This window comes from Vipera berus, assembly GCF_964194415.1.
Source record: "Vipera berus genome assembly, chromosome: 2".
NCBI lineage: Eukaryota > Metazoa > Chordata > Lepidosauria > Squamata > Viperidae > Vipera > Vipera berus.
In genome coordinates this window covers 276,734,261-276,758,380 of record NC_138203.1, presented here as the reverse complement: position 1 = coordinate 276,758,380, position 24,120 = coordinate 276,734,261, and the positions used below count along the sequence as shown (strand labels likewise).

The window sequence follows — 24,120 nt, the reverse complement described above, 5'->3', positions numbered from 1 at the left end:
CTGAAAAAAGTGGCCCCCAAGCCACAGCCGAGCAAGACACCTGCCTGCCCGCCCAGCAGCGCTCTTCCTCCTGTCCAAGGTTTTCATTGTTGTGAGCATTTCTGTTGAGGATTGGCAGCAGGGGTGGGGTGGGGTGGGTGTCTGGTTTTTATTCCCCCCCCACTCTGCTGGGTGGTTGCAGCAGGTTTTGGGCACTTCACAGGACCCTGGGACACTGTGACCATCATAAATGTGAATCAGTTGCCAAGCATCGGAATGTAAATCACAAGACCCTGGAGGTGCTGCAACATTCCAGCTGATCGGCGCTTCTTCTGGGCTCAGCAGAAGCACCAGGATCACCACTGAGCTCCAGCTGGAGCCTGGCACTGATCCTGGCGCTTCCGCTGAGCCCTGACAGCTCTGCAGCTCCAGCTGTCTCTCGCTCAGGCTTGTGCGGTGCTGCCACCGGTTCAGCTCATTCCCCTCCCCTGCTACCACTTTTCTAGGATGGTCGCGTACCACCTGCTAGGTGCCAATGTACCATAGGTGGTACCCGTACCACTGGTTGAAAAGTCCTGGACTAGAAAACCTCCAAGGTCCCTTCCAGATTCTATTCTATTCTAGTCTAGTCTAGTCTAGTCTAGTCTAGTCTAGTCTAATCTATTATTCTATTTCTATTTCTATTTCTATTTCTATTTCTATTTCTATTTCTATTCTGTTCTGTTCTATTCTATTCTATTCTATTCTATTCTATTCATTGTTCAGTGTGTTATGGATCCAGTGACTATATGAAAGGAAACTTCTAAGCTTCTATTCTATTCTATTCTATTCTATTCTATTCTATTCTATTCTATTCTATTCTATTCTATTCTATTCTATTCTATTCTATTCTATTCTATTCATTGTTCAGTGTGTTATGGATCCAGTGACTATATGAAAGGAAACTTCTAAGCTTTTAGAGTAATAGACATGGCAGGCTGGGGGACAAGTGTCCTCGGACAAGCGCTGACTCTTCGGCTTTGAAACGGAGATGAGCACCGGCCCCTAGAGTCGGAAATGACTAGCACGCATGTGTGGGGGAACCTTTACCTTTATATTTAAGAAGAGCAGAGGCCTCCATGGCTCGGTGTTTGGAATGTGGCTCAAGATCCAAAACAAAACAAACTCACTTGGAATTCCAGCAACAAAGATTTTATTTCAAAAGAAGCATTTGCAAAGCCTTGGTGGACTGGAACACACACAGTTCAGCCACACCTTACAGAGCTGTTTGACACATTTTTATATCCTATCCCCGACGCAGATTCCACCTCCCCTATCGCACTCAACACTCCTTCCCCAATCATCCAATAACTAATCCGGACCGCCTAAAACCACTGTCCTTCCCATGTTCCAAGAAGCCCCTTTGTCCATATCCTATCTTTCACCATCTAATTTTCTGTTAGCACAGTCCGTCCCCTATAATTGTTTTGATATTTCCTCTTACAATTTGTAACTTCTGCTTTTCACATTTGTACCTGTCAATACTTAGATAAAATATTATTTCTGATCTTCAGTTGGCTTCTGCTTCAACCTTTAGACTCATTAGAAATTTCTGAATAATACTTTTATTCCTTTCATCAGGACACTCACCTTAAAATCAACCCAGGAAAATTTAGTTAATCCACAATACCGCCCTATGAAGTAGGAAGATAGTCTTTGGGCCCTGAGAGCATGCAGGTGTCCAGTCGGAATATTAGTGGCACGCCTGTCAGCAACTGGAAATGCGTAAGTCCATGTACTTCCCTGTCTCACAACTCAACCCATACATCCTTTCATTTTCAGACACATCTTTTTCTCATAAGCTCCTTAAAAACCCCACAAGGTATACTGTAATCAGGGCTTTTTTTCTCATAGAACGCTCAGAATGGAGTTCCGGCACCTTTTTTGGATGGAACCTTGTAGGGTAGGCAAGGCGGGTTGTAAGACATGTGTGAGTTCTGGCACCTTTTTCTTTTACAAAAAAAGCACTGACTGTAATTATCGGGAAAAATAAATCTAGCACTCCTGAATTCTTTCCCAAGGAGGGAAAGTTCACAGCCTGCGGGTTGCTAGCAAAGTCGTCAAACAACGTAGTTATTGCGGCTAAAGGCAGGAATAAAGAACGAATCAATTTTGCCGCTCTCTCTTGTTACAACATCCTCTTACCTCCAAAATGTGGCCCGGGATTGAACAAGGGACTAAAATCTGGTTGAGTAACTTGCACCCGGATGCTCAGTACAGACCTTGCCAATGTGATTTTAATAGCCCAGGAAGGGATAGGAAAACCCGAGGAAAACTTTGCAATCAACAAACCATGGTGGAGTACGCTTGTTTTGCCCTATTTTGATTCTCCTCCAGAGCAACAGCCCGTTGATTTCAGAACTGCACGGCCACAAAGATAGAGGCCTCCAGCCTCCCAAACCTTGCTTAGGGAGCGATTTGCATTTCAGCCAGGGTCAAGCCATACGCCTCCAAAGGAAAACCCCAAATCCAGGGGGCCAGAAGGCAGCCCAGCCACTTCACCCCTCCGGTTTCTTCCCTTTGCCCCCTGGGCACATTCGCAGTCGCTGTTCCTCATCACGGTGTTCTGTACCAGCCTGCTACTGGCCCCGCAGCAAAAGCAGGGACAACCCCTTTACAAACGGCAAGAGGCTGGAATAAAGCCTGCCAAATTTATTCACATAAAACAGAGCAAGACAAGACACCAACCATAAAACACGAGCTAAGAAGCAGGAACAATCCAAGCGGTTGCCTTCAGCAAACCAGCCCTCCCACACATTCCCCTTAAATACAGTTCAGGGCGTGGCCTCTCTCTGCCTCCTTCCGAGGTGTCCCATTGCCTTCCTCTGTTTACTCCTGACTGCCTCCTGCGTCGGACGTCCTTGAACAGGGCCAGCTGTGGGTCATCTTCATCCACGCTGTCAGGCTCACACAGCTGGGTCTGCATCATGACCAGATGAGAGGGGCCTTGCTGGGGGCTCTCATCAAGCTGTCCAATCCCCTCAGCAAGCTCTTCAACACCCCCCTCCTCCTCCTCTGAGTCGTCCGACCCAACTGCCGAACCCACAGGCTGACCCTGAATCACAACACACGGCTGGGGTAGGACTTGAAGTACCTCCGTATTGCAAAGCGGTGCTCCTCCGGCGCTCCTTCCTGCTGCCATGCCGGCAGCCCTGACTAAAGGCCGTGCGCTCCAGCCTCACCCTGCCAAGGCAGGAGGCAGTAGCTGAGACTACAGCAGCTTTGCAGCTTGTCAGCGGTGCTCAAAGGAACTTTACTGTGGAATTTTGGGCTTGGAAAGTAGAGGGGGCAGCGCTGGGTTTGCAGGCCTGGTGGCACCTGCTGGAAAGCCCCCCCTGCCACCCACAGCTACCTCCTTCGGAACCTTTCTGATCCCAATGGGCCTGCTGGCACAGATCCGTCAGCTTCGTACTGCAAAGCATAGCTCTCCCGGTGCTCTTGCCCGCCACCATGCCAGCAGGCCCATCGAGATCAGGAAGGCTCCGAAGGAGGTAGCTGTGTGTGTCGGGGCGGGGGGAAGCAGGAAGCTTTCCAGCAGGTGCCGCCATGCCTAAAACCGGTCAAAAATCTAAAACATCCCTGGAAACCGGATCCTTGCAGAATGCAATATTTCTTTTATATTAAAGGCAGCCCTCCACTGATGGCCATAAGTCATGACGGTCATAAATGAGTTATCATATGAGCATACCCGATTTTGTGGCAGCCCTTAAGCATTGTGGTTGTTAAACAAGCCCATTGTTTGCTATGGGGGCAGTTTTTGCCAGAAAGTGGAAGCAAGCACCAATTTCAATAAATTGGGGTCAAAATTATAGTGTGCTGCCTTACTATAGAAGAATGGACTTTAAAAGTTTCGAACCTGGCAGAAATGGCGAAAATCTTAGTATATTTGAAAGACCATTCGCAACAAAGATATATTTTGGAATGGAAAAGATGGATTGATTATATCCAGAATAAATATGGGACCAAAAAGTTTCATTTAGCATTTGAATGAGTATTAGATTTAGAAGATTTGTTATTATTTAGTTATTTTTAAGGAGAGTTAAAGTGCGATAGGATTCAAAGTGTTATTATAGTTAGTTTGCATATCATAGTTTAAGATTGTTATGGTCAATGCCCTGTATTTGCTCTGGGACGTCGGGGGGGGGGAGAGGGAGGGGGAACTAGGGGGGGATGGGTTTGTGTTTTTTATGTTTAAAATGTATCTGTAAAACTCTTTAATAAAAAAAAGTGTGCTGCTAATGACTGCAAATGCGAGCCAGATGCTGAACGATCAAAAATGCAGTCATGTCGTCGTGGCGGGGATGATGGAACTTTGAATTCGGGTCTCAAGTAGCTTTTGGAGAGTCTGTCGTAACATCAAATGGCCACAAAGTGAACAGTCATGTGTTAATATAACCGGTCGCGTATGTGAAAGGAATTCATCCCCAGGTTTTTCAAAAGAATTTTGTCTACTCACTGTCTCCGTCCACGGGGACTTCAGGTAGTTTAACAATTGTAGTCGGTTAGAAACCCACTGTATGTGTTGGGATCTCACCACTGAGCAAGAGTTGAGAAAAGAGGCTTTACGTTACCTTTTTTATTATTAAATGTACGTATTAATAAAGTTTTATTTGCCACACATCATGCAGTTTGAGGCAACTCTGAGCCTTGCCCTATAGTTCACAGCAACACGGACACTGCCCACTTTTTTTTCCTTACAAAAAGTTATATTTTTTTAAAAAAAATGCCTTTTTAAAAATGAAACCTTTCCCGCTGTACATTTCTTTTCTCACATTGCCACCACCAAGGGGGAATGCAACAAATATGCCAGCATCTTAGTGCCACTATCACCCAGCAGCCACCAAAGGCTAACAAGCAGGCACTTTAAAAGAAAAGGAGATCGCAGCAGAAGCGGCTAATAAACCTGGAGAGCCTACGATCAAAACCACGATCACTTTTCTCCTCAATATTCCTACGGCTCTTCTCCATCGGGTTCATCAGCAAGGCAGAATAACCTTTACATGTGAAATTTTACATTGTTTTTTTTCCCCCTGGGCCTTGGGCCTACTCCCCACACGCCCGTTACCCACCATACGTTTAACTTGTTGAAGACCTCCTGGAGGCAGCTGTCATTTTCAGCGGAGGAAGGGAAAGACTAAGGAACCCTGCTTAGGGGAAGCCTGAGGGATGCTGTGTGGGAGACAGGCCTGGGAAAACCCAAGGGTCATGGTATAAAACAGGCCTTTGGAGGGCAAGCTTGGGCCTGCGCTAGACCTCCAAGAGTTTTTTCCATCAGTGAGATAGTCAGTGTTCTGCTTCACAATTCGCACATTCATTTAATGGTTGCATTGGGAACAGGAGTAGGGGTAGTTAAGCGAAACAAGGTCTCAATTGGTAGGCCCCATTACACTTGTATCTCGAGAACTACTCGTATACTGGCCAGGGACTTCGGAGTATATGACTTCTGAGGCTCAAAATCTGGAGGTCACAAAGGTAGAAGGCTAAAATGTGGAAATTCCACAATCAATGTACAAAAAACACCACCCAAAGGCCTCTTTGCTAGTAATTTCACCATTTCTGCAAAAGAAAATATTCAGAAGCATCTGCTGATAAACCAGAATTTACAATGCCTTGGTAAGGCCACACTTGGAATACTGCATCCAGTTTTGGTCACCACGATGTAAAAAAGATGCCGAGACTAAGAGTACAGAGAAGAGCAACAAAGATGATTGGGGGACTGGAGACTAAAACATATAAGGAACGGCTGCTGGAATTGGGTATGTCTAGTTTAATGAAGAGAAGGACGAGCGGGGACATGATAGCAGTCTTCCAATATCTCAGGGGCTGCCCCAAAGAAGAGGGAGTCAAGCTATTCTCCAAAGCACCTGAAAGCAGGACAAGAAGCAATGGATGGAAACTAGTCAAGGAGAGAAGCAACCTAGAACTAAGGAGAAACTTCCTGACAGTTAGAACAACTAACCAGTGGAACAACCTGCCTCCAAAAGTGGTGAATGCTCCAACACTGGAAGTTTTTAAGAAGAGACTGGACCCCCATTTGTCTGAAATGGTATAGGGTTTCCTGCCTGAGCAGGGGGTTGGACTAGATGACCTCCAAGGTCCCTTCCAACTTTTATCATCATCATCATCCTCATAATATTATTATTATTATTATTATTATTATTATTATTATTATTATTATTATTATTATTATTATTATTATTATTATTATTATTATTATTATTATTATTATTATTATTATTATAGAAACGGGTAATTAGCCTTTAACAACTCAACATTTTCCATTTTCTTCTCTCCACCAACACCTGAGATATGTTGACTAAAGAAAAGCAGGGCAGAATTCTGTCCATCCATCCCCCAATGGGAGATCAGAAATGAAATTCAAACCTTCTCTAAATTCATCAACTTTTGCCTCATGTGCATTTCATTGCATACAATAAGAGATTATTTACTTCTGAAAGACTGCAGACCAGGTTTTTGAAATGTTTCTTCCTTGTGTGTAAAAAGAACATGACTTATAAGGTTAGGCCTAGTACTGAAATCTTTCCCGCAATCTGGATACTTTTACGGTTTCTCTCCGGTATGTGTCCTCTGATGTTTCACAAGCACAGAAGCATAACTGAAACTTTTCCCACACTCTGGACATTCATACGGTTTCTCTCCTGTGTGAGTCCTCTGGTGTATGACCAAGTGTGAATTCTGACTGAAACTTTTCCCACATTCAGGACATTCAAAGGGTTTCTCTCCTGTGTGAGACCTCTGATGTATCACCAGGTGGGAATTCTGACTGAAACGTTTCCCACAATCAGGACATTCAAAAGGTTTCTCTCCGGTGTGAGTCCGCTGGTGTATTATCAGGCTGGAATTCAGGCTGAAACATTTCCCACAATCAGTACATTCAAAGGGTTTCTCTCCTGTGTGAGTCCTCTGGTGTATCACAAGGTTAGAACGGTAACTGAAACTTTTCCCACAATCAGGACATTCAAAGGGTTTCTCTCCTGTGTGGGTCCTCTGGTGGTTCACCAGGTTGGAATTCTGACTGAAACTTTTCCCACACTGTGGACACTCATAAGGTTTCTCTCCTGTGTGAGTCCTCTGGTGTTTCACTAAGTGGGAATTTGCAATGAAACTTTTCCCACAAACTGGACAATCATATGGTTTCTCTCCTGTGTGAGTCCTCTGGTGGTTCACCAGGTCAGAATTCTTCCTGAAACTTTTCCCACAATCTGGACATTCAAAAGGTTTCTCGCCTGTGTGAGTCCTCTGGTGTATCACCAATTGGGAATTCTGACTGAAATGTTTCCCACAATCAGGACATTCAAAGGGTTTCTCTCCTGTGTGAGTCCTCTGGTGTATCACAAGGTTGGAATTCTGACTGAAACTTTTCCCACATTCTGAACACTCATATGGTTTCTCTCCTGTGTGAGTCCTCTGGTGTATTACCAGGTTACAATGGTAACTGAAACTTTTCCCACAATGTGGACACTCGTACGGCTTCTCGCCGGTGTGAGTTCTCTGATGATTCACCAAGTTAAAATGGTAATTGAACCTTTTACCACAATCAGGGCACTCGTATGGTTTCTCTCCTTTGTGAGTCCTCTGATGGTTCACCAGGTCATAATTCTGACTGAAACCTTCACCACAGTCAGGACATTCAAACGGTTTTTCTCTTGTGTGAGTTCTCTGGTGTTTCACAAGATTGGAATTATGACTGAAACTTTTCCCACAATCAGGACACTCATATGATTTCTCTCCTGTGTGAGTCCTTTGGTGTATCCCCAGACTGGAATTATGACTGAAATGTTTTCCACAATCTGGACACTCATATGGTTTCTCTCCTGTGTGAGTCCTCTGGTGTATCACCAAGTGAGAATTCTGATTGAAACTTTTCCCACAATCAGGACATTCAAAGGGTTTCTCTCCTGTGTGAGTCCTCTGATGTATCACCAGGTAGGTACTATGAATGAAACTTTTCCCACAATCAGGACATTCATAGGGTTTCTCTCCTGTGTGAGTCCTCTGGTGTATCACCAGACTGGAATTGACACTGAAACTTTTTCCACAATCAGGACATTCAAATGGTTTCTCTCCTGTGTGAGTCCTCTGGTGTATCACCAGGTTGGAATTCTGACTGAAACATTTCCCACAATCATGACACTGAAAGGGTTTCTCTCCTGTGTGAATCCTCTGGTGTGTTACCAGACTGGAATTGTTACTGAAACTTTTCCCACAATCAGGACATCTGAAAGTTCTCTCTCTTTTGTGAGTCCTCTGGTGTATCACCAGGTGGGAATTTGCAATGAAACTTTTCCCGCAAACTGGACACTCACATGATTTCTCACTGGTGTGAGTCCTTTGATGTATCACCAAGTTGCCATGCTTGCTAAAGTATTTACCACATTGGGGGCATTTGTAGGGCATCTGTCCTGTGGGGGTCCTTCTATAAACCACAAGGGAGCTATTCTGACCAAAGCTTTTGTCACATTTGTAGCATTTGTGTGGATTTTTTCCAGTGTGGATCCTCTTGTGCATAATCAGCTGTGATTTGCCCAGAATAGGCACATGTATGGAGCTTTTCCACCTCTGATATTCTTGGGGAGGTTAAAAATAAGTGTGATGTCTTGTTTAGTGGTGCTTTAATTGGAGCTACTGTTTTTTCCCTTCCAGCGCAAGGCCTACGTTACTGTCTGCCTGTGGACTCCTCTGGATGCCTCTCTAGATACCTCTCCAGATGTCAGCTTGGAAGATGAACCAGTTCCAGGCACGTCTGGAGGGAAGTTGGTCAGTGGCTCCAAGCAACCATTTGAGGAGGATGTGGCTGAAGCACAGCTGCAGCAGGACAGTCCTGAGGCTTCAGGTGGGGAAAGCATACACTGTAGCCAATCAGTGAGGAAAGAAGAGGAAGTACCTTTTGCACTTCACTCAAGACCACAGGGCAGAGAAAAGGCAAGAGCAGAGAAGGTTAGCCAGATTACTCGCGAGGAGAAAGCCTCGCCCTTCTTCATGGGCTGCACTGGAAGGTGGTCACTTAGCACCACACATATGGAAGCAGTCCAGGGAACGACCTGTTCATTTCCTAGCTGTGTTTTCTGGTTGTTGTGATTCTTGCCTTGCTTTGGATTGACACTGCCTTGACTTGGATCTTGTCTTATGAACTCTAGAGTTTTCTTACCTTGTGAACCTTCTTGTATTGTGGATTTAATTTTGCCTGGTGGATTTATTTTGATTGGGAACCTTCAAGTGCCTTGTGGGCTCATGGGCCATTGCTCTATGGACTAGCACTGGTTTGCTTGTGGCTGGACTTAATTGGGACAGTTCTGAATTTTTGGTGAAGGGAGTTGCAGGGGAATATTAATAAACCCACTAAACCAGTTACATGTGTCTGTGTGTGAGTGTGAAAGCGCACTGCCCTATGTGACAATACAACTGACGTTTTGCTCCACACTGACTTCCAAAATGGAAAAATAATCTCCCTTGACTTTTCCTGTAATGTATCCTTGAGTTCCACAGACTCTACTTTTTCCAGCTTGAAATCTCTTTTTCATTTTCTCTTGTCTTTTGCCTGCTGGGATAGGAGAAGAATTGTGTAATTTTCTGAAGAAAATTGAAACTATTTTGATTTCTGGCTTGATTTGCTTTCCTTTTCAAAAATTATTCTCAGTTGTCCGGAGTGCTCTTATTGCCATCCTCTTTGTCTATAAGATTCAAAGAAAAGTGTAACTGTTTATATAACGCTTGCAGAAGATGTGAAAAAAAAGTATACATTACATTTAAAAAGCAAACATGCTACAATGCTAGAGTAACCTCTTACATTAATTATGATTCATTGAACATTACAGAGATCTAAGTTCAAATATCCATTCAATCATGAAATTCCCATATTGACTTTAATCAATCACAAATTCTTAGCACTACAAAGGGTTATCATCCAATATATGTGGAAGTGTTGGGGATAGATTATACAAGTGTGTGTATGTGTGTGTGTATGTGTATGTATATGTATATATAAAGGTAAAGGTTCCCCTGCATATGCGTGCTAGTCGTTTCCGACTCTAGGGGCCGGTGCTCATCTCCGTTTCAAAGCCGAAGAGCCAGCGCTTGTCCGAGGACGTCTCCGTGGTCATGTGGCCGGCATGATTAGATGCCAAAGGCGCACAGAACGCTGTTACCTACCCACCGTAGTGGTCCCTATTTTTCTACTTGCATTTTTACGTACTTTCGAACTGCTAGGTTGGCAGAAGCTGGGACAAGTAACAGGCGCTCACTCTGTTACGCGGCACTCAGGATTCAACCCGGCAAACTGCCGACCTTCTGATCGACAAGCTCAGCATCCTAACCCACTGAGCCACCGCGTCCGTCTGTGTGTGTGTGTGTGTGTGTGTGTGTGTATTGGGGGGGGGGTCCTTTAGCTGATGAATTTTGCCCATGGAAGTCCTCAGCTCCAAGTATGGGCAGGAAATACTGTCCACAACTGATCTGGGGACATCCCCATTCAAGTAGTCCTCACTTACTGACCACAACTGGGACCGATATCTGTGTCACCAAGCACCCTGAACATTAAGCGTGATGTCACATGACAGTGCAAACTTACATCTGTTCCTCGTTAAAGGCAATTTTACATGATTGTGACTTGCAATTTCCTGACAGTATACCCATTGATTTTGCTTATCAGAAGCTGGCTGGGGAGATCAAAAATGGGGGATCATGAAGTGACCCAACATAAATGTATACCAGTTGGCAGAACCCAAATTGGTGTAACTCCCTTTCCCTGCATTTTCATAACCAAAGGCTCAGTGAACGAGTGGTAAATGAGGACTACCTATACAACTGAACAACCTGAAAGGTTCTCGATAGATAACTTTTTAAGAAGCACACTTGAACCTGGTTAATACACGGATGGGGCTCCAATAGGAAATACCATGCTTGTTGGCTACATATGAAAGTAAAAAAACAAAAACAAAAATCCCAGGTGAGATCCGTGGCGGGATCAGTCTGATATTGTTGTCAAGAAAACAGCAGGTCCATAAGAGGATAATAAGAGTTAAAAGGGACCTCAGAGGTCTTCTTAGTCCAATCCCCTGCTTTGGTAGGAAACCTATATCATTCTGGACCAGGGGTCGGCAACCTGAAAAAGGAAAAGAGCCACTGGGAACCGGTTCCATCACACACACCAAAAAGTGGGAGCCGCATGCGTGCGTCCATGCATGTGCATGCGCAAAAAATGTTTTGCGCATGCATGCACAAAATGTTTTTTCTTACGCATGCGCGGACGCACGCGGTTGCCATTTTTTTAATGTAAGATGGAACCGGTTGTGCGACGGCCCGTTTTCAGAGCTACCGCCTTCGGAGGAAGGCGGCAGCTCTGCAAACGGGCTGCGGCAGCTTTCCCAACAAGCGGCGCCACTGCGCGCACCTCTTGTAACGGGCAGCGGCGCCGCTTGTTGGGAAAGCTGCCGCGGCCCATTTGCAAAGCTGCTGCCTTTGGCAGCCTGCAAACATGCCGCAGCAGCTTTCCCAAAGAACGGCGCCGCTGCCCGTTCGTGCGGAGGTGCACGCGCACCTCCGCTCGTTCGGAGAGGTGCGTGCGCACCTCTCGGAATGGGCAGCGGCGTCACTTGTTGGGAAAGCTGCTGCGGCCCATTTGCAGAGCTGCCGCCTTTGGTAGCCTGCAAACGGGCCGCGGCAGCTTTCCCAAAGAGCGGCACTGCTGCCCGTTCGGGCAGAGGTGCGCGCACACCTCCGCTCATTCTGAGAGGTGCGCGCGCACCTCTCAGAACGGGCAGTGGCGCCGCTTGTTGGGAAAGCTGCTGCGGCCCGTTTGCAGACTGCCGCCTTCCTCTGAACGCGGCAGCTGTGCAAACGGGCCACGGCAGCTTTCCCAACGAGCAGTGCCACTGCCTGTTCGGGCAGAGGTGCGCGCGCACCTCTCCAAACGGGTGGTGCCACTCTCCATTTGGAGAGGTGTGTGCGCACCACTGCCCGTTCGAAGAGGTGCGCGCGCACCGGGTGGCTGGGAGCCGCGGGTTGCCGACCCGTGTTCTGGACAAATGGCTGTCCAGTCTCTTCTTAAAAACCTCTAATGATGGAACACCCACAACATCTGGAGGCAAAATGTTTCATTGTTCTCACTGACAGGAACTTTTTCCTCAATTCTAGCTTGGATCTCTTTTGATAAGTCTACATCTGTTACTACTTGTTTTGGTCTACCGACACTTTGGCACACAGGTCAGTCCCCTCTTCTATGTGACAGCCCCTCTAATTTTGAAAGAGTGCCGTCATCTAAAGACAAAGTCCTCCATGCAGCATTTTACTCCAACAACTGAAGCCTCTCTGCAGCCCAACCAATAAACTGGCTCTTCTGCACACCAGTCTCTGTTCCCCCAAATGCCCTGCAGGCAGTTATAGGAGCTCCCAGGCCCGTCCCTTGACTGGAAATCCTGTTATCTTTCTGAATATTATCACAGAACCCCCTTGTTCTCTTTGGAAAGCTGTTTGTAAAAAACAGTGGAAAGCTTCTTTTTGAGGGTAGATTATGCAGCCCTTAAAAGAACTAAAATTAAAATCCTCCACAAACAAGGCTGCTCCCTTACACGGGCAGAGAGAAACAGGGACGCAGCAGTCACCAGAGAGGGAATCTGGGCACGTTAAGAGAGGCAGATTCAGGGGCTCCATCTCAAAGGAAGCCCACCTGGACAGGGCAGCCCATTGGCCAAGCCCACCTGGACGCCTCTCGGCTCTCCCTCACCCGCCTTCCAGACGCCATTCAGCTCTTCCTCCTCGCAGGGTCCCCGCCCTCCCCTCCAGCCTCGCTCCCTCCCAGCCCAGAGCTCCCCCCGTCCTCCTCCTCCTCCTCCTCCCCTCCAGGCACTGGCAGGCTGACCCTCCCCAGCAGCGAGAGGGGAACGTGGGAACGGGGGTGCCCAACCTTCCGGGAATCCCCGGGAGCCCCCAGGCGGGGAGCCGGGCTGCGCCAAGAGGGGGGGCTGCGGGGCAGGAGGGGGGCTCGGGGGAAGGACCTGGAGGGGATCGGAGAGCCGTTCGCGGAAGCCGCAACCCAGGAGGAGGAGAAGCGAAGGCGCAGCGCTTCCCACGGAGCAGAAAAGCCCGCGAGGAAAGGCGGAGACTCGGAAGGGGAGGGGGCGCAACTGGGGGAAACCCACCTGGCTCTCCCTCCCTCCCTCCCCCGGGGATTCCCCCCTCCCCTTCCCCCCCCCGGGATTCCCCCCTCCTGATTGCCCTCCCCCTCTCGGAGCCTCCTCGCCCACCTGGCGCCCTTTCAGCGACCCTCCCCGCGAGGGGAATCTCCCCTGGCCTAAGAGAGGTCGGGAGATCAGAAAAAGGAAGCGGAAGGAGCCGGAAACTGGCTCTCAGAGCCCCTCCCTCCCGTTTCCGGCCTCCTCTCTAGGCGCCAGAGAAAAAGCTCTCTGCGTTTAACCCCTTCGTGGAAGCCTCTGCGGGGAGGGGGCGACTGGGGCGCCGCCGGGCAATGCCGAAGTCCTCCAGCCTGGCCAGCAGTAGACCGTCACCCCACGGCAGGGGTCTTCAAACTTGGCCCTTTTATGGCTTGTGGACTTCAACTCCCAGAATTCCTCAGCCAGACATGCTGGCTGAGGAATTCTGGGAGTTGAAGTCCACAAGCCATAAAAGGGCCAAGTTTGAAGACCCCTGCCCCACGGGAAGGCCAAAAGATCAAAAAACAGGGACCCAGATTAAAAAAGATAGTTGAGTGTGCTAATTTGCACCTCTACATGCAAATTAGGAATTTATCGCTATTGAAGAGTGGCGAGAAAGTCCTGTAGATGTGTTTGGACTACAACACCCAGGACTCAGGACTGCTCCCCCCCCCACCTTCGCTCATTATGCGGGGACTTGAAAACCCGGTTCTTCGAGCTGTTTGGCCCAGACTGAGGGATTTTAACTAATTTAATTTAATTGGGTTTTAGTTTAATTTCAGGGACTGTAATTTAATTATAGTTTTTAACTGCTTTTAATTTTTGTATGCTATGTATTTTAATTCTCCCTGTAAACCGCCCTGAGTCCTACGGGGAATAGATAAATAATAAATAATAATAAATAATAATAAATAAACACCCACTATCATTCACCATCCACGCTGGCGGAGGAATTCTGGGAGTTGAAGTCCACAAGTCATAAAAGGGCCAAGTTTGAAGACCCTTGTTATAGGAGGTCCCTAATTGGACACCCATCTTCAGGAGGGAACAAACTGGAACGGGGTGATGTAGTCCCAAACATACATGTGTGTGCAAAGCCTGGCTCTCATGGAGGTGTTTCCAAACATTGGCTTTACAACAGGGCTCTTCAAACCTGGCCCTTTTATTATTATTATTATTATTATTATTATTATTATTATTATTATTATTATTATTATTATTACATTTTTATACCACCCTTCTCCCGAAGGACTCAGGGCGGTGTACAGGGCAATAAATACATGACTTGTGGACTTCAGCTCCCAGAATTCCTCAGCCAGCATCCTTCCTTCCTTTGAAACAAAGAGCCCCCCCCAATCCTCCCGTTCCTGCCTTCTGAATTAAAATGAGAGAAAGCCAAGTTTTTTTTCTCTTGTGCTTGTCTCCCAATGGTTTTCTTCCCCACTTCCTTCTAGCTGCAGTTTAAATATGTAAAGACATATTGAAACTGCAGCTAGAAGGAAGTGGGGAAGAAAACCATTGGGAGACACTCTTCTGTTTTAACTTGTTTTCCTTGTCGCTTTTGGGAGTTTTCATCTTGCTTTTGAGAGAGGGCAGTGTTTCGGAGGGGGTGTAGGTGCCCCCTTCCTCCCCCACCCCCAAGCCATCTGCTGAGCAAGATGCTGGCCTGCCTACGCTCTTCCTCCTGTCCGGGGCTTTTGTTGTTGATAGCATTTCTGTTGAGGATTGGCTGGGGGTGGGGGGGCTGTTTCATTTTTATTCCCCTCCCATCTGCTTGCTGGGTGATTGCAAGAGGTTTTGGTCTTTGAGGTTACCCACAAAGCACGTTTGTTTTGGGGGGATCTTCACTCTGGTTGCTAAGCTTGCTTAAACTCTTTTCCACATCCTCATCGGAGCCCCCCTACCATAGCCACACCCACTCAGTGGGCCACACCCACCCGGCACCAGACGTATAAGTGGGTTTTAGGTTGCAGTTAGTTTATTTTATTTTCTTGAAAAAATCTCTGGTCCTCCCTATTCTATTGTTTTCTTCTATTTCTTTGCACTGTTCATTTAAGAAGGCATTCTTATCTCTTCTAGCTATTCTCTGGAATTCTGCATTCAATTGGGTGTATCTTTCTTTTTCTCCCTTGCCTTTCGCTTCCCTCCTTTCCTCAGCTATTTGCAAAGCTTCCTCAGACAGCCATTTTGCTTTCTTGCATTTCTTTTTCTTTGGGATGGTTTTGGTTGCTACCTCTTGTACAATGTTGCGAACCTCTGTCCATAGTTTTTCAGGCACCCTGTCTATCAGATCTAATTCCTTAAATCTATTTGTCACCTCTACTGTATATTCAACAGGGATATGATTTAATTCATACCTGACTGGCCTAGCGCTTTTCCCTACTTTCTTCAGTTTGAACTTTGCAACAAGAAGCTCATGGTCTGAGCCACAGTCCGCTCCTGGTCTTGTTTTTACTGACTGTATAGAGCTTCTCCATCTTTGGCTGCAGAGCATATAGTCAATCTGATTTCTGTGTTGACCGTCTGGTGATGTCCATGTGTAGAGCCGTCTCTTGGGTTGTTGGAAAAGAGTGTTTGCTATGACCATCGTATTCTCTTGACAAAATTCTATCAGCCTGTGCCCTGCTTCATTTTGTACTCCAAGGCCAAACTTGCCTGTTATTCCAGTTATCTTTTGGCTTCCTACTTTAGCATTCCAATCCCCCATGATGATAAGGACATCATTTTTTGGTGCTAGTTCTATAAGGTGCTGTAGGGCTTCATAGAACTGGTCAATTTCATCCTCTTCAGCACCGGTGGTTGAGGCATAGACTTGGACTACTGTGATATTGAATGGTTTTTCTTAATCTCACCCGGAGGAGAACCAGTAACCAATGCAGCTCACACAGGAGTGGTGTAATATGGGAGTACTCGGTCTTTAAAACGTTCGCCACCACTGACCTATACAATTTCAGATAAGTCAGTGTCTAGTCCATGGGTAGGCAACCTTGGTTCTTTTATGACTCGTGGACTTCAACTCCCAGAATTCCTGAGCCAGCATAACTCAGCATGAAAATTTCTCTATTTCTCCTCAGCATGGCTGGCTCAGGAATTCTGGGGAAAAGGAGGGGGGGTGCCTGCCGCAAAGGGACCCTCAAGGCCCCCCCTCCTCCGCCAACCCCTCCACATTTCACTAGAGGATGGGAGACCCTCCTCCTCCTCTCCCCTCCCCAAATGTAGAGGGTGAGGAAGAGGAGGAGGCCTCAGGGATCCCCCTGCAACCCTCCCTTCCCCCTCCCACCACCCCCTCCCTGCCCTTTCAGGGGGAGCTCCTTTTGGGATGGGGGGGCTTCCCCCTAAGAAGATCAGTGGAGGTCACCTGTGGCAGAGGGATCCCTGAGGCCTCCCCCTCCTCCTCTGCATTCAAAATGGGAGGGGAGACCCTCATGCTTCTCCCCTCCTTAAATGTCGAGGGAGGAGCAGGAGGAAAAGGCCTCGACAGTCCCCTTGCAACCTTCCCTTCCCCCTCCCGCTACCCCCCTGCCCTTTCAGAGGGGGGCCTCTCTTCGAGAAGATCAAGATCGGCACCTGGAGGCGGGAGGGGGCCGCCCGCCGCAGAGGGACCCCTGGGGCCTCCTCCTCTGCATTCAATAGGGCAGGAGGGAGACCCTCCCCAAATGTGCAGGGGAGGCCTCGAGGCTCCCCCTGCAGCAGGCGACCCCCTCCCGCCCCCATCCCCTATCCTCTTGGGCAGCAGCCCCCACCCCAAACGACCCCCGCCCAGCTCCCCTCCCCTCCCCGGGGCGGAAGGAGCTCAGGTCAGGCTTCCCCCCCACCCCACCAAGCAAGGCCACAGAGGCTGCCTGGGCCCGGCCCGGACGCCCTCATCAAGCGTTGCAGCTCCCTGAGCCAGAGGTTGGAGCACTCCTTGCCACTGGGGTCCAGGTCGTGGTAGAGCGCCTGCACGGCCTGGTAGACCACCTGCAGGCTCGGCTTCCTGTTAGCAGTGATAGTATCCACTTATACAGGCCAGGCACAGGGGTTTCAGCAAGGGGATACATCATTAAACAACACAGTCAGAATAATACCTAAAAGACAGATAAAAAATAACTTAAGAATGATTTTGGATGTTTTAGAGTATTATGAAAACCACCCAAGGAAACAAATGGCATTAATATTTCTTGATGTGCAAAAAGCTTTTGATAATCTAAACTGGCAATTTATTCCAGCAATAGGTGGAAATAGACTTTGGAAAAAACTTTATAAATGCAATTCAAACAATCTACCATAAACGGCTAATTTTAAATGGAGATTATACAGAAAGCTTTGACATCGAGAGATGTCCATTATCCCTGTTGCTATTTATACTAACATTGGAAATATTGACTAGAAATATACTGTAAGACGGGATATAGAAATCAAAGGATTGAGGATAAAAGATCAAGAATATAAATTACAAGCCTTTGCGAATGATTTCGTTTGTGTTTTGGAGGAGCCACTTAAAACAACTACTAAATTCTTGGGAGACAATAGAAAAGTTTGGAGAAGTGGCAGGCTTGAAAATAAATAGAGAGAGAAGACTAAAGTATTAACAAAGAACTTAACAGATAAACAGAAAAGTCAACTTACAAAAAAGACAAATCTGCAAATAGCTAAAGAAGTTAAATACATGTGTAACATTAAAAGAAGATAACTATGAAAGACTGCTGAAAGAAATAAAACTGGATTTGGAACAGTGGAAAAATCTCCAACTGTCACTGTTAGCTACAGTGAAAATGAACTTTTTATCGAAAATAATCTTCCTATTTCAAACGATTCCTGTAAAATTGGGAAAGGTCTTTTTTGACGAGCTAAACACAATAGTACTGAGATTTATCTGGCAAGGGAAAAAAACCACGAATTAAAGTGAAAATGTTACAAGAGGCTAAATATAGTGGTGGATTTGGTCTCCCGGATAGGACATTATTTATTTTATTTTTATTTTATTACATTTATATACCGTCCTTTCCCGAAGGACTCAGGGCGGTTTACAGGGTGATTAAAAAACCAAGATACAAAAGTTAAAAACGAATTTTAAAAAAATTATATTTGTCCCTGCATAAATAAAACCCCAGTTAAAATTAAGATTAATCCTCAGCCTGGGCCAGAGAGCTCGAAGAGCCAGGTCTTCAGGTCCCGGCAGAATGAACGGAGGTTGGGGGCAGTCCTAAGCTCCACTGGCAGCTGGTTCCAAAGGGCAGGCGCCCCCACTGAGAAGGCCCTATCCCTGGGTGTCGTCCGCCGGCAATCTCTTACCGGTGGCACCCTGAGAAGACCCTCCCTGTGGGAGCGCACTGGACGAAGGGAACTTGATGCCGGCAGCAGGTGTTCCCTCAGATATCCCGGACCCAAGCCATTTACGGCTTTATAGGTTATCACCAGCACCCTGAATCTCACCCGGAGGGCAACCGGGAGCCAATGCAGCTCGCGGAGTAGAGGTGTTACATGGGAGTATCGGGAAACCCCCATCACAACTCGCGCGGCCGCATTCTGCACCAGCTGAAGCCTCAGAGTGGTCCTCAAGGGCAGCCCCATGTAAAGAGCGTTGCAGTAGTCTAAACGGGAGGTCACGAGCTCATGAGTGACTGTGCGTAGGGCATCTCGGTCCAGATAGGGTCGCAACTGGCGCACCAGGCGATTATATTACCACGGCTTAAAGAATGGATAACGCTCAGAAATTAAAGACAATTGTACCTTGAGCGACATGTCTTACAAATTGGTTGGCATGCCTTCCTATGGTACGGAAAGACTAAAACACACAGATATTTCCAAAGCCATCTTATGAGGAATGTACTTCTTTTATTAGAGTGGGAAAGAATAAAGAAGAAAAATTATACCAAACTACCTAAATGGCTTTCAATAATAGAAGCTTTTGCTTACAAAAATTTAATTAACTATGACAAGAGTCGTGACTTATAAAGATATCTTGGATAACGAAGGGAAATTGAGATACACAAGATTTACAATGACAAGGTATTGATTTAGGATGGTGGCCATACTTGCAAATTCAAATGAGATATGAAAAAGATCTAAAGACAACAGGATTCCTTAAGGAACAGAATTTGATCAAACATTATTAAAAAAAAGATGAAAACTTGATAAAGAAACTCTTCAGATTCCTGCTAAATTTAAAGATGGAAGAAGAACAAATAAAAGAAACAATGATAACATGGGCAAAAAGTTTGGATATTGTATAGACTTGGAAGACTGGGAGAAACTATGGGACAGAAATATCAGATTGACTAAAGCAGTCTCATATAAAGAAAACTTGTATAAAATGTTTTATACAGTAGATGGCATATGACACCAGTAAAATTAGCGAAAATGTTTAAAAATACTACAAATAATTGTTGAAAATGTAAACAAAGGCCAGGTACTTACTATAATATCTGGTGAACATGCCCTAAAGCAAAAAGGTTTTGGGTTAAGAAAAATGGTTGGAAAAGATGACTAAAAGACAGATAGAATTTAAGCCAAAGATTAAAGAAAAGATTCAGTTTATTATAGAACATGGGATGATTTTTACCAATGGTTAGGAAAACAAACTAGTGAGAAATGAACGTGATGTTTTTTTGAATATATATTAATAAGAAGAATGACATGCATTGATTAACTGATACTTTTTTTATTGTTGCTTATTACATTCTCTAGTTATCTATTACTATGTTAACTATTGTTAATTGAACATATGTAGCCAGACAATAGCCTGTTTACTAAGAATGAAAGTGTTATTGGGGGACAATCCCAATGTTGATCCCAACCCTGTCCTAATCCCAAATCCAATCCTGATCCCAACCCCACCCTAAACCCTAATCCGTAACCCAATCCTATTTTACCCCTAACCCTATGAAATTCAATAAAATCCATTTTAAAAAAGAGAGATATCATTTACACCTGAAGAATCATTCACAGATTGGACATTTCAAATATTTCTCTCCTGTGTGATACATGATGTATAAGGTTAGACCTAATACTGAAATCTTTTCCAAAATCTGGACGCTTTTATGGTTTCTCTCCTGTACGTGTCCTCTGATGTGTCACCAGACTGGAACTGTGGCTGTAACATTTCCCACAATCTGGACATTCAAAGGGTTTCTCTTCTGTGTGAGTCCTCTGGTATGTCATCAGGTGGGAAGTCTGACTGAAACGTTTCCCACAAACTGGACATTCAAAGGGTTTCTCTTCTGTGTGAGTCCTCTGGTGTGTCACCAGGTGGGAAATCTGACTGAAACGTTTCTCACAAACTGGACATTCAAAGGGTCTCTCTCCTGTGTGAGTCCTCTGGTGGATCACCAGGTTGAAATTCGAAGTGAAAGATTTCCCAAAATCAGGACATTCAAAGGGTTTCTCTCCTGTGTGAGTCCTCTGGTGCATCTGCAGGCTGGAATTGTATATAAAAGATTTCCCACAATCTGAACAAACAGTTTCACTCCTATGTGAGTCCTCTGGTGGTTCACCAGGTTGAAATTCGAAGTGAAAGATTTCCCACAATCAGGACATTCAAAGGGTTTCTCTCCTGTGTGAGTCCTCTGGTGTATCACCAGGTGGGAATTCTGACTGAACTTTTTCCCACAATCAGGACATTTAAAGGGTTTCTCTCCTGTGTGAGTCCTCTGGTGTTTCACCAGATAGGAACTGTGGCTGTAACATTTCCCACAATCTGGACATTCAAAGGGTTTCTCTTTCTGTGTGAGTCCTCTGGTGTGTCACCAGGTGGGAAGTCTGACTGAAACTTTCCCCACAAACTGGACATTCAAAGGGTTTCTCTCCTGTGTGAGTCCTCTGGTGTGTCACCAGGTAGGAATTCTGACTGAAACTTTCCCCACAAACTGGACATTCAAAGGGTTTCTCTCCTGTGTGAGTCCTCTGGTGTTTCACAAGGTTGGAATTTGCAGTGAAACATTTCCCACAATCAGGACATTCAAAGGGTTTCTCGCCTGTGTGAGTCCTCTGGTGTTTCACAAGGTTGGAATTTGTAGTGAAACATTTCCCACAATCAGGACATTCAAAGGGTTTCTCTCCTGTGTGAGTCCTCTGGTGCATCTGCAGGCTGGAATTGTATATAAAAGATTTCCCACAATCTGAACATTCAAACAGTTTCTCTCCTGTGTGAGTCCTCTGGTGTATCACCAGGTGGGAATTCTGACTGAAATGTTTCCCACAATCAGGACATTCAAAGGGTTTCTCTCCTGTGTGAGTCCTCTGGTGTATCACCAAGTGGGAATTCTGACTGAAACGTTTCCCACAATCAGGACATTCAAAGTGTTTCTCTCCTGTGTGAGTCCTCTGGTGTTTCATAAGTTTGGAATTTGCAGTGAAACATTTCCCACAATCAGGACATTCAAAGGGTTTCTCTCCTGTGTGAGTCCTCTGGTGTATCACCAGGCTGGAATTGTGTATAAAAGATTTCCCACAATCTGAACATTCCAACAGTTTCTCTCCTGTGTGAGTCCTCTGGTGTATCACCAGGTGGGAATTCTGACTGAAACATTTCCCACAATCCAGACATTCAAAGGGATTCTCTCCTATGTGAGTCCTCTGGTGTGTCACCAGGTAGGAATTCTGAGTGAAACATTTCCCACAATCAGGACATTCAAAGGGTTTCTCTCCTGTGTGAGTCCTCTGGTGTTTCACAAGGTTGGAATTTGCAGTGAAACGTTTCCCACAATCAGGACATTCAAAGTGTTTCTCTCCTGTGTGAATCCTCTGGTGTGACACCAGGTTAGAAATCTGACTGAAACTTTTCCCACACTCGGGACATTCAAAGGGTTTCTCTCCTGTGTGAATCCTCTGGTGTGTCACCAGGTGGGAATTCTGACTGAAACTTTTCCCACAATCCGGACATTCAAAGGGTTTCTCTCCTGTGTGAATCCTCTGGTGTGCCACCAGGTTGGAATTCTGACTGAAACTTTTCCCACACGCAGGACATTGAAATATTTTTTCTCTTGTGTGAGTCATCTGGTGTTTCCCCAGGTCAGAATTTGTAACGAAATTTTCCCACAAACTGGACACTCATATGGTTTCTCTCTTGTGTGAATTACTTTGTTTGGTAAAGCATTTACCACACTGGGAGCACTTATAGGGCATTGTCCTGTGCGGAAACTTTTATGAACCTCAAGGGAGAAATTCTGACCAAAGATTTTGTTACATTAGTAGCATTTGAGTGTCCAATTGACCTTTGTCCCCCACTGACTTCAAAATATTTCCCTCTTTTTCTGAACAGAAAAATGATCCCCTTCATGTAATGTATCCTTTTGTTCCACATACTCTACTATTTACAGCTTGAAATCTCTTCTTGATTTTTCTCTTGCCTTTCTCCTGCTGTGTAATTTTCTGAAGAAAATGGAAAATATTTTTATTCCTGGCTTGATTTGCTTTCCTTTTCAAAAGTTATTCTCACTTCTCCAGAGTGCTCTTATTGCCATCCTCTTTGTCTATAAGATTCAAAGAAACAGGTAACTGTATTTATACAATGGTGGCAGATGTGAAAAAAGGAAAAAATATAAATTACATTTAAAAAGCAAACATGCCACAATGCTAACCTCTTATATTAATTACAATTCATCAGACATCCCAGAGATCCAACTTCAAATATCCACTCAATCATAAACGGTAAGCGCTGCTGTGGGTTATCATAAAATATATCTGGAAGTCTGCGGTATACATTATACAATTCCAGATATATGGGAAGAGTAATATAAATACACACACCTATAATTATACCTCTGTGGAAAATTCTTTGTTTTCAGCCTGAAAAAAAAAAGATTGATGTCAAACCTTCTGAGCTAATTTTTAGAGGTGTGGGAGCTTTAACTGATCAAATGATGCCTAAAGCCTCTGCAAGATTTGCACATGGAAGTCCTCGTCTACAATTAAGGGCAAAAACTACTCTCCATAATTCCTTTGCTGACATCGCAGTTGAAGTACTCCTCACTTAATGACTGTAATTGGGATTGGCATCTTGGCTATTAAGCAGCCCGATCATTAAGCATGACATTGGCATGATAGTGCCAACTTACATCTCTTCCTCTGAAGTTGTTAAGCAACTCACCATGGGTTGTTAAAGGCAATTTCACATGACTGTGGCTTGCAATTTCCTGCCAGTATACCATATTGATTTTGCTTGTCAGAAGCTAGCTGGGAAGGTAACAGATGGGGATCATGAATGTGGGATATTGCAGACACCATAAATGTGCAACAATTGGCAGCATCCAAATTGCTGCAACTCCCTTTTCCTACGCTTTCACATTCACAGACTCAGTGAACAAATGGAAAATGAGGACTACTTATACAACTGAACATCCTGAAAGGACTTCCATAGCTATTTTTTAAGAAGTGCTGGCTTAAGCACAGTTGAACCTCATTAATACACATATGGGATGCCAATAGTAAATACCGTGCTTGTTAGCTATAAACAGAAGTAAAAAAATAAAAATCCCAGGAAAAATAGTGGCAGTTTCAGTCTGACATTGTTGCCAAGAAAACAGCAGGTCCAGAAAAGAATAATGAGAGTTGAAAGGGACCTTGGAGGTCTTCTAGTCCAATCCCCTGCTTAGGTAGGAAACCTATATCATTTGGACAAATGGCTGTCCAGTCTCTTCTTAAAAACATCCAATGATGAAACATCCACAACATCTGGAGGCAAAATGTTTCATTAATTGTTCTCACTGACAAGAACTTTCTTCTAATTCTACCTTGGATCTCTTTTTGATAAACCTCCACCTGTTACTTCTTGTCCTGGTCTACGACACTTTGGCACCCAGGTCAATCCCCTCTTCTATGTGACAGTCCCTCCAATTTAGAAAGAGTGCCATCACCCAAACACAAATTCTCCAAGCGGCATTTTAGTCCAACAGCTGAAGCCGCTGCAGCCCAACCAATAAACTGGCTCTTCTGCACACTAGTCTCTGTTCCC

General features: G+C 45.4%; 1 protein-coding gene across 1 annotated transcript in view; it reads right to left on the bottom strand.

Annotated features, from left to right (window-relative positions):
• Positions 1-6,202: 6,202 nt before the first annotated feature.
• Positions 6,203-24,120, bottom strand: part of LOC308664077 (uncharacterized protein) — a 102,625-nt gene continuing 84,707 nt past the window's right edge. The window contains exon 2 of the mRNA XM_081321047.1: positions 6,203-9,710. Within this exon, the coding sequence (XP_081177173.1) occupies positions 6,580-8,547 (1,968 nt within the window). The 5' untranslated portion in view covers positions 8,548-9,710 and the 3' untranslated portion in view covers positions 6,203-6,579. The remainder of the gene's footprint in view (positions 9,711-24,120) is intronic.